The sequence below is a fragment of the Tachypleus tridentatus genome, chromosome 13 (assembly GCF_004210375.1).
Source record: "Tachypleus tridentatus isolate NWPU-2018 chromosome 13, ASM421037v1, whole genome shotgun sequence".
In the NCBI taxonomy this organism is placed as follows: Eukaryota; Metazoa; Arthropoda; class Merostomata; order Xiphosura; family Limulidae; genus Tachypleus; species Tachypleus tridentatus.
This window is the reverse complement of record NC_134837.1, coordinates 237,623,303-237,634,696: the sequence shown is the minus strand read 5'-3', so window position 1 is coordinate 237,634,696 and position 11,394 is coordinate 237,623,303. Positions and strand designations below refer to the sequence as shown.

The window sequence follows — 11,394 nt, the reverse complement described above, 5'->3', positions numbered from 1 at the left end:
GAGATGAATCATGTGGTGTATAAATCACGAAGGATAAACTGTGGGAAGAAATACGTAGTGTAGGAATGTAGAACAGTAAATAGTGGATGAAATTGAAGAAATGCAATCTCAACCCTTACCAGCCATTTTTACACGTATATTTTTCTCTACAAGTGGGTTTTCTCGTCATCACGAAGTGCATCTATCGTTAATATTCGCTTAGTAAAGTGTTTGAGCAGCTTTTAAAGGATAAATTCTAAGGTCAGACAACCTCGGAAACAGATCTTAACATTTTATATGCAACATCATCCATGATGAACAAAAATGAACCACATACATTATGAATCATCATTAGTTGTGATCATTAAGAAATCTGTTATAACTGACAGTGAAGTGGAAGGAATGTTTGAAATCAGCAACTTAAGAAAGTAATTCAGCACTTACTGTAGATGATGTTAAAATATGAGGCATTACAGTAACGTCCAGAGAAAATTAAAAAAGTAGAGCTTTATTGACAAAAAATGGGCACTTTTTAAGCATCGGAAGGCAAGATTTTTGGGAGAAAGGGAGGAGATGAAGTGTTATAGGAAATTATGGGCTGCTTCTGCTACACATAGGATAAAAAATATAACAAAATTGAAATGCAAGGGTCGCGGGTTCGAATCACGGTCCCATCAAATATGCTCGCCCTTTCAGCCATGGGGGCGTTACAATGTGACGGTCCATCCCACTATTCGTTGGTAAAAGAGTAGCTTAAGAGTTGGCTAGTATTACACTGCAAAATTAGGGACAGCGAGCGCAGATAGCCCTAGAGTAGCTTTGCGTGAAATTCAAAACAAACAAACTAAAATTTCAAAGTAACTGGCTAGAAACTAGAAACATTCTTACACATTGCTATTGGGTCATCTTTTACCAACATTTTCAAGCTCGCCTCCAAGAGTTATGTACAGTAGTGATGTAAAACACTGTCTACGTTTTTCGAAAATAAAATATTATTTAACTTCATTGTTACCGGGTGCTTTTTATTGCACGACAAACATTTTTCACTGATGTTAATCGTATTAAAATATGTTGACCACAATAAATAAAGCGGTTAGTGCATTGAGGGTAATAAGGGCAATAATAATTTCATCACTTGGAAAAACAAAACATTCAATAAACTTTGTGTTATATCCAAAAATGAATGTCTAAAGAAAATATAAATCAATTTCTGATATCAAGCTTCCGAGACTTTCAACAAATTTTCAGTAATTTACAAAATTATTTCTATGTCAGCTGTTCAGTATGACCACTTTTCACAAAACAATTAACTTTTACTTTTTATAAATGTTTGTAGCAATTATTAACAATGTTACATCAATTCTCCAAGTCTAATTGACCATGAACGTAATAATTTGGACAAAAATAACGCATATTTAATCGATTCCTTAAATATGTATCTGAAAAAGACTTAGCATTTTAATTTTATTTGTTACTACTAATTTTCTGTGTTTGTATCTCAAGTAATTACCCTTAGTTAATATTTCTTTATTTTCCAGATGAGCACAGTCTTAAATCATTGATGTATTTTTGTTTACATGCTTCTACGAGGGTGGGTTAATAAAGAAAAAAAAACATACTGATTTACGACACTAAAATCAGGGGCTCGATTCCCCTCAGTGGATGCTGCAGATAGCCCGATTTGACTTTGTTATACGAAAAATACACACACTTAAATTACTAAATTGTAATCTTACGTGCATTGAATAACAAAAAGATAAATGAGTAAGCGTTCGAAAATGAGAAACAAAATATAGATACATGTATCTTTGTCATCATCAACATGATTTTCACATTACTTTACGAAGCGATACAAATTAAGCAACAACGTCTACGATTTTTGCAAACTTACAGCATCGGTTTTGCAGCTCAGTTATCAGGAGAACATACAAGTGTAAGTTAAATACAATATTATTGAATACAACGTAAATAGTAATACAAATATAGATCAAGACATTGCTTGAAATATCAAAATTGGGTAACATAAAAATGCTAATATAATTTATATATTGATATTTATTGTTTATTCTGAATATTTTCTTCATAATAACTTATAAGTATGATATTTCACGTTTATAAAGTCATTTCTAAGAAAGTTGTTAACTCAGTTAAATCAAAGTATGTAACAAACAAGCAGGTGTGTGTGTTTGGAGTTGAAAGCGCATTCTAGTCTAGATAAATCTGTGCTAGCCGTCCCTAATTTTGCAGTGTAAGACTAGAGTAAAGGCGGCTAGTCATCACCACCCACCGCCAACTCTTGGGCTCTTTAACCAACGAATAGTGGGATTGACCGTAACTTTATAATGCCCCCACAGCTGAAAGGGCGAGCATGTTTGGTGCGACGGGGATTCGAACCCGCGACTCTCAGATTACAAGTCGAATGCCTTAACCCACCTGGCCATGCCGGGTCCCAGATAAATCGAACGAGGAAAAAGTCAGCGAAGTCAATATATCAAATAATACATTTTGAAGAGGAAGTCGGTGAACACGCATAGAGAAAAAACACAAACTAAAATAAGCTAGAGCTAATTAAAATTTTATTCATGGGACGTAGGCAAGGCGTGACATAGCACGTTCCATGTAGGGCAAACACCCAATTAAAAGACTTGATAATTCACCATTCAACTTAAAGGTAATTTAGGTCATGCAGTAATAGTGTTCAAGGGAACGCTATTTAGAACATTACACTGCAGTTTGTCAAGGTGACAAGCGGTATTAGTGGAAACTTCATTGCGGCGATTAGTACCTCTCAGTGTGTTTGCTGCACCTAACATACAGGTAATCTGAATTTTACAAAAATATTATTAAGGTTTGGACAAATGAATGTTGTGTCAAGTGTGGTGTCATAGTAAGTATGTATATGTCTATGTTTTTTATGCTAGTAACAACTGTTTTTACCGTTTTGTGTTTCTCTAACGACCTAAAGCTTGTCTGTTTTACTTCTCTAAGTTTGTATTTTTACATTTCTTCCCGATTTAAGTCGTCATATATCGGAGTTTGTTCTGTTAACTTTATTGTAATTAAAATTTTCCCTCTGTATGGATGGCAGAAAAGTCGCAAGAAATACCAAGTATTAAAATAGTTATTGAAAAAAAATCAACAATATATGTCTAAATAAAAATTATTATTTGCGTTATGTTTGGGTGTATGCCTTTCATTAGACTTAGAAACAGTTGTATTTGCTCTGTATAAGTAGAAACATTGTTAACTGCACCATCTATCTGTTTAGGTCTAACATTTAGACTGTTTAGTGTTATTCAACTGTGTAAGAGTTAATAACAACATTTACTTTATTTAGGTTTAGTGGCTATACTAATTATAGATATTTTACTATTTTCTCTAATATAACTTCCTAACTTTTACTAACCCTACGTCATAATCGATACTTTATACAGTATGCCACTGATCTCATAGCGAAACAGACACTATACCTCACACCTTAAAGGGCATATTGTGAGGCTCACAATCCAGGATACCAACAGCGTCCTGATCATGTCGGAAAAGTTCATCCCTGGATAACAATCTAATATCGTTTAATGTGTCGAGAAAATCATTTCCACAGTAATATAATGTACATTGATTTCTAATCGGCTGTTTATTTTTTGTAACGTCAATAATAATAATAAGAAAAAGAAGCATATCTTTCTACTTTAAAACTTTTTTTAAATGATTAAATGCAGTGAATGTGAAACTCCTATGATACCATGTTTTACGGTGAATTTTGTTTGGACGTATAATGTTTCTTGAGGTTAATTAGCATTTTACAACATTTCTTACCGTAAAATTCTTCCATTCTATAAAATATTAACCTGTTCAGTGCCGTAGACGAGATAACTCGTCCAAGCCCATCGGTAACACAGTGCCACAGACGAGTTAATTCGTTCTCAATAATACCTAACTGCAACGCTAGATGTCAGAACCATACATGCATTTGACCTACTAACAAATTGTTTCACTTTCGGTCCAAAATGGCGTAACGAAAAGAGTTACAAAATGAAGAAGCGTTAGAGTTGTATTTTGAATTTGGTTCGGAATTACCGTAGCAGCTGAAATACTTGGCAGTCAACAGGTTAAACAACGAATGACTGCATAAACATAATTCTATTCTATCAAACAGCTAGGAAATTAAAACAAGCGTACGTTTATGCTGCTTGTACTTTGAAAGGTTCTGTATGTCCAGTAAATCACATAAAATTATTTTTACTGAAAAAAAGCAAAACCATGCAATAAAGTAATTACCAGCTGTAGTGATAACTTTATTAGATAAACATTTTATGTGGTCCAAGTCATTATCAGTTCTTTTGTTACATAAGCTTTTAATATTGAATATTATGTCACTCTGATACAGTGGACTCTAATTTCAGGTGAAGCATTGCAGCGAGCAACGAATATCCAAACACATAAACACGTTTAAAAAAATTGTTTTAAAGATGCTAGGAGTGTGAAATTCAGTGTATTAATGTTATAGTCATGTTAAATGCTTGCTAAATAAATTGCCATATCATCGGTTGTAACCACCACCAACGATTACAAATTTTAGCTATGACTCAATTTGAAGGCATAGATTTTGTGAATTATGCGTATTTAAAGATAAATAATCAGAATATTAATATTTTTTACAGACATGCTTTGCCAAATATTTGGAAGTATGTTGTAACGCTGAAATAACTTTTAAAAGTACAAAACAAGTTGAAAACACACTTTTCATTGGATTTTATACTTTAAAAGTTGTTTTTGATCATTACATTTTTAAAGCTTTTCATTAAATTGAGTTTTCAAATTACTAATTTCTGCTTAAAGGTTTAAGGAAATGTTTGTACAAAATGTTTGTACAAATGAATTAATTTCCAATTTTTGTTAATTTTGTTTCATGTTTTACATCATTGACGTTGTGTGGAACGTTAGAAATCTTGTGGATAGAGTATTTTCTTTAATTCTTAATTCACATGTTGGATTACCTTACATTAGGAGTCGACTCTTATAAGTTACTGTTATAAGACGTAAGCGTTAAAAAATAAAAATATTATTTTAGCACATTGCACAATTCGATTTTATTTTTTTCATTTTTGCAATTTTAAAGCATTAAACGGGTTTAGACATGTTTTCACCCATTTTCAACAAGTACCACAAACTTTCAGAAGGTGACTAGAATGTTTTTATTCTTCTCTTAAAGCTTTTGTTTAATATTTTGGAATATTAAATACAATTCGATGTCTTTCAAAGATACACTACTAAAAGGGGTTAATTGCTAGTAGCTCAGTTAATAAAACGTTTCCCATAAGATAAGATATAAATACGTACAAATACATTTTTACCATTAGTCTTTCAGAGCAGGATATGTTTCCATCTTGGAAAGGCTTGGCATGGCCAAATAATTAAGGCGCTAGACTTATAATCCGAGGGTCGCGGCTTCGAATCTCCGTCGCACCAAACATGCTCGCCCTTTTAGCCGTGGGGGCGTTATAATGTCACAGTAAATCCCACTATTCCTTGGTAAAAGTGTAGTCCAAGAGTTGGCAATGGGTGGTGATGACTAGCTGCTTTCCCTCTAGTCTTACACTGCTAAATTATGGACGGTTAGTGCAGATAGCCCTCGTGTAGCTTTGCGCGAAATTTAAAATAAACATCCATCTTGGTAAACGCAATTTTCATTCGGGAAAACATGAGCTTTCCTGAAAAGCGAATTACTGGTACTGTAATCATGTTTGAAACTGTATCTCAGAACGGCTGGTATGGATATTAACACTTTTATTAATAAGGAGAGAACAGTGTTTCGACTTTATTAGGTCATCTTAACCTGAAGATAGCATAGGAAGGTTGAAATGTTGTTCTCTCCTTATTAATAAACGTGTCAATGCCCATATCAGCCGTTCTGAGATATATTTTTATTTCAAGTGGGTTTCTCGTCATCCAGAATCACTTTCTCACGGCATGTTTGGAACTACTTTTTGCGATTCAACTTATTATTCAATACAACTTTTTAATAGCTACTTCTCAAAAAGTCAGTATCATGAAGTTTATTTAAATAACTACTAACATGTTATACACTTTAATCTTCTGAAAATTCACATAAATTAAAACTACTTTTGTCACGTTTGAGACAACTGTGCAAAATTAAAAAAGCTCAAGCCGCTTAGAAAATGTGTTGTCATGAAATGTTCTAAATAAAACATTCACAGACTTCGAATTATTTCAATAGGTTTGTCAGAAATGAATGGTTAAAGTTAAGTCGCTTTGAAACACATAATTAATTTGAATTCCATTACTTTAGAGTCGTCCTTGTAGTTTTTAAACCAAGAAATTTCCGAAGTTTTCAATACCCTGATATTTTAAAATAACCTGAAAAGGGACTTCGTCTTAAATAACAAATGTACGTGTCTATATCGGATACTGCTTGTTGCGTCTGGTAGATCTTAACAAAATAGAATTTTGAACTTTCGCGCCCTTAAAGTTTCGAATTTTTAACTCGTTTTCGAATTTATGTACTAATATTTTTCTTCTAATTTGGAGTTCACTAGCTCTAAAAGAAATCATAAGGCAATTACTATGAGGATAGCCACTGTACCATATTTTTCATACTTGGTTTGTTTTTTTAATTTCGCGCAAAGCTATACGAGAGCTATCTGCGCTAGCCATCCCTAATTTAAACAAGTTTTAAATACAATGAGGTTTCAATTGTAATGTTTATTGTTTAGTTATTATTGGCTAGTAATTATTGTTTCACACTGTATTTAATCTTTTTAAAGAAACCTCAAATTTCTGAAAAGCTAAATGCAAAGGGTAATAATAACATCGTTTACACTAGAATTATGATTTTTTTAAACGTATACACGTTATTAATAATACTTATTAGAACTGATGCCGCGTTTGGAACTATGTCATCTCAGCGTAATTAATTAGCATTATTTTTTTTTTGGTTATCATGTAACAACAAAAAAGAAGCAAAAGAAAGAAAAAAATTCAAACTTTTTGCTGATATTGACAAACATTTCCAGAACTTGAGACTTAGTCATTACATAGATATTGTTATAAGAGAGAACACTCACTGTAAAGTATTATAAAGACCTCATAATCCATTGACAAGATATGTAAAACACCATTCTGATGAACAGTCTGAGTTATCTATACAAGCAGTGCTACAGCCAGCTTGCTAAAGATAAGGAAACTAGTTTCGACACTTTCATGCGCCCTCTTTAATCCTAAATATTCTTTTAAGAAGGTTTGTTATTTGTTTTTATAATTTCGCGCAAAGCTACTCGAGGGCTATCTGCGCTAGCTGTCCCTAATTTAACAGTGTAAGACTAGAGGGAAGGCAGCTAGTCATCACCGCCCACCGCCAACTCTTGGGTTACTATTTTACCAACGAATATTGGGATTGACCATCACATTATAACGTCCTTACGGCTGAAATGGGCGAGCATATTTGGTGCGATGGGATTCGAACCCGAGACCCACGGATTACGAGTTGAACGTCTTAACCCACGTGGCCATGCCGGGCCCAGGAACTGCATAGAACATATAAAATTGTCGAAATTAGTTTCTAAGTCCCTATACTAATATTTCATCCCAAAAATGTTGTTTATTTATTTTCTATTAACTTAGCTAACATACACAGTATATGTATTTTATACTACTATATTTCATTGTTCTAAGTTTTGAAAATGTGAACCAAATATTTTTGTTACCAAAATAAAAACAAGACAAGAATATTTCAAAGTTTTGACTTTCTTTCTTACTAGGGTAGCAACAGTTAATGCAAAAAGTGAGAATAGATTAAAACTAGTGTAACAAGTTTTCAACGATAGGGTATAATTTAGTATATCTAACTATAATAAATTCAGTATCACTTGAAAAGGTAGTCGTGATGATGAGTAACTTTACTATTTATGAGAACTTATGAAAGTAAAGAATAATGTAACAGTATCTGAACCACATTACAATTGCTACATCTGGTGCCAACCAGGCTTTGGCTCAACATCTGATATAACGTGCTAAATAGCTTTGAAAACAATTCTATCAGAAACACAAAATCATGATTGTGTTTGAAGGACCTGGTAAACGTTGGAAAGGGTGTTTGTGTTTTGAAAGGGTGAAAATGTTTGGTGCGACCGAGATGCGTTGAAAAGGAGAATACTTTCGGTAAATAAAAGCATGACCTATCAAGACCGAAGAATTAGTAAAAGCGCTTTAATTACTCATCAAAGTAATTTTTACAATTTTTTTTTACTAAGATCAGACTTTACTTTTGTTGGGCCATTCAGATATCATGGACAGTGTGTCATTGTTAAATAATGTTGCTTTTCAGCTGATCATGAGATTCGAAAGTAAAAGCATGAAAACTAATGCAATTATGATAAATAAATAACAGAAGTTTTCCCTATGGTAAAGCGAGAATTATACATACACAAAAACTACTAATAATTGCTTTTTAACTTTCTAATTGTTTACCTTTTTTTTGGAATTCAGATAATTTACTATTACCGTGAAATAACATTTCACATCTTACTGTAACAATATATGCGAGGGGTGTTCGAAAAGAAATAAAAATCTTATTTTCTGGCAACCAATCATAAAATTACAACCAACAACACAGCCAATCATGTCGCTTCACAACATGCAGTCCACAATAAATAAGACGGATGTCCTATAATGTTTCATAAGGTTTATTATTTTAAGTAGGTGTATTGTATCGTAATTAATCATTTGGTTATAACAAGTTTCTCAAAATTAATAATAATGTTAACTGTAATTGTGTTACCTTTCGCTTTTCGTAAAGTTATATTTACCTGTGTTTTAATGCGAAAAGCTACATAGTGGGTGATTTGTACAGTGACAGTGTCCAACTCTGCTTTTTGTCGTTACGATTTTTCCAACTTGTCACTTAGCTAGTTGGGTACATTATGCCAACTACAAAACACCATTATACTAGCTGTGAGCGACTACTGGCCCATTAACATGTAGGCTTGTCGGCTGCAATATATTAACAAAACTAAACTACTATTGCACTTAATCCCATACTGTTATTGTTTCACACGTATTTTGCATATGAAATTGATGTTTTCATTGAATCTTTACTGATAAGGTCTCTGAGTTTCTTACTGAAAGAAAACTCTGCTTCATTCCTGTCTTCGTATAATTGTATATGTGCGATAACGTTTTACACAATGGGCTACTCTCACGTAGCCAGTGTTACTGTGCTTATCGATTACTTGTTGTGGACGAAACTCTAATTACAATATTTTATTTCTTGTTATTTAGCTCTTCCCTTTTGTGACACCCTTGCAGAAGATTCGCTTGATGTATCTGTTAGCTGTTTTGGTTTACCTCTTTGTTTCAACTGTTTATGGCTATCCTTCGGGCGCTCCTATTGAAGCGTGTGAAAGCCTAATCCCTAATCATGGTAGAAATCAACCACAGCAACCTAAGTACTCGCCATTCAAGATAACTCAGTCAGCAGATCAATACGCACCAGGAGACGTTGTTACAGGTAAGTAAATACTGACTTGAATTTTGGAGTTTATTCGCAACCACTCTATTTATACGACTATTCCTTCCATACTTTATTTTTTTTAAACTTAATATGCACTCTTCTCTCTGTACTGTTATAAGGAAATAAATTCAACTCGAAGATATTTTGTTACTTGACTCGATTTACTTGAACATGCTATTTGAAGTTAAAAACATCTTCAATATTTCTTTCTTTTTTTTTTTTAATTATTAGCACTCGGATTTTTTAGCATTGTGTTTTTATAATTATCTATTGCAGTAAAAATTGAAGGATCTCGGGATTATAGTATCCGTGGTTTTTTCGTGAAAGCATATGATCCGGTTACTAAAGACGCGATTGGAAAATTTCGAGATGGTGAAGGATTAAAGACTTTCAACACTGACTCTTGTATTGGCGCTACTCATACTGACAACAAAAGGAAACAAAGTGTGGTTCTCTTATGGGAAGCCCCCCAGTCAAAAGGCCACGTATCATTTAAGTAAGGAAAAACAAGAAGTTTTCTATCTAAATTGATATATTTTTTTTATATCAAAAGTTAAAATCATTATTTAGTGTTTTGTTATATATATTTTAAGTTCCTTCAGTTATGGTTACAGTGATCAGATGCCTATCGTTTGTCACAGTCAGTTGCTTCTACAAGAAGCTCAATTTAATTAACTTTTTATTAATATTTTATACCAATTATTTATTATTATATATTCTACGGTTTGGCTATTATTCTATGGTAAACAAAAGAAAGAATGTATGGAGAAGTTGGGTTACAAAGACTGAGCTATAAGTTTACCTAAAATTTATAATACGAATCTCGCATTTGTCAATAATTCCAGTAAGTATAACATAATTCCTAAAAGAAACTCCTTACTTCTCTATGACATCAAATACTAACTACTCGGCTTAATAAAGTGAAATAGAATATTTTTCTAAGATGTATGCCGTCCGCTGGCTTAACGGAAAGTTTTTTTTTTTTTTTCCTTCGATGCTTTAATGCCGCCAGTATGTAAAGTTCACGGATTGTGTTTCGAGGTAATTGAATAATGATTGTGAACAGTTAATAATCTAGCTACAATAAATGCACTCTCTTTCTTGTATATTATGTGTTCTTGTGTAGCCCATGATCGTCACCAGCGTGACTGCCTTTGGCGAATTATCTAATTTTCCCTCTTTTTTTGTTTTCTTATCTCTTAGGGTAACAGTTGTGAAAAGGTTCAGCGAGTTTTATACCAACCTGGAGCCAATCTTAGAATGAGGTGTAAGAAAGCTCCACAGCTGTTATTTAACCCAGAAAGTTTACTTTAGATGATGGAAACGTAGCTGTAATAAATGATATTCAAAATATATGCAAAAAAAAAAACAACAACAAGCAACTCTAAGTGTTCTTAGATACATTTGACTTGTTTTTGTGAAATTGGAAGAAACTCTATAGAAAATATGTATGCTACTCTTATTAAAATGGATCATTTATCTTAAAGCTTTTGTTAATTTATAATTAATTTTCCTTATTAATGCCACATTTCAATTAATGCCCATTAGTACTATAGATAACTAAAACAGTGATGAAAGTTAAATGATGTTTATAAACTCTTAAGGCTAATGATCTAATTACGATATGTAATAACTAATACTTTTGCATTTTGGAAGTAAATAGAACAAAAGTGGATGTATTACTTTATTATAATACATTGCAACTATCACGAAGTGATTCTATTTAAAATCTCTATGTAATCTTCATACTTTAACTAAACTACTTTTTGTACGTCACATTTCCTAATAGTCTTCCAAATGGCTACCTAGAAGTAAAACGTACTTTCTTTTAACATTTCTGTGTCACTAGAGTGAAGGCGTTTTCTTGGTGATATTCTTAGAGTAAG

The 11,394-nt window shown here is 32.7% G+C and overlaps 1 protein-coding gene across 1 annotated transcript; it reads left to right on the top strand.

Moving 5' to 3' along the window:
* Nucleotides 1-1,808: 1,808 nt before the first annotated feature.
* LOC143238489 (putative ferric-chelate reductase 1) lies at nucleotides 1,809-11,183 on the top strand. The gene is made up of 4 exons (XM_076478765.1): nucleotides 1,809-1,912; nucleotides 9,277-9,505; nucleotides 9,785-10,004; nucleotides 10,712-11,183. The coding sequence occupies exons 2-4, from the start codon at nucleotides 9,316-9,318 to the stop codon at nucleotides 10,770-10,772; spliced, it is 471 nt and encodes a 156-aa protein (XP_076334880.1). The 5' UTR covers nucleotides 1,809-1,912; nucleotides 9,277-9,315; the 3' UTR covers nucleotides 10,773-11,183.
* Nucleotides 11,184-11,394: the final 211 nt, after the last annotated feature.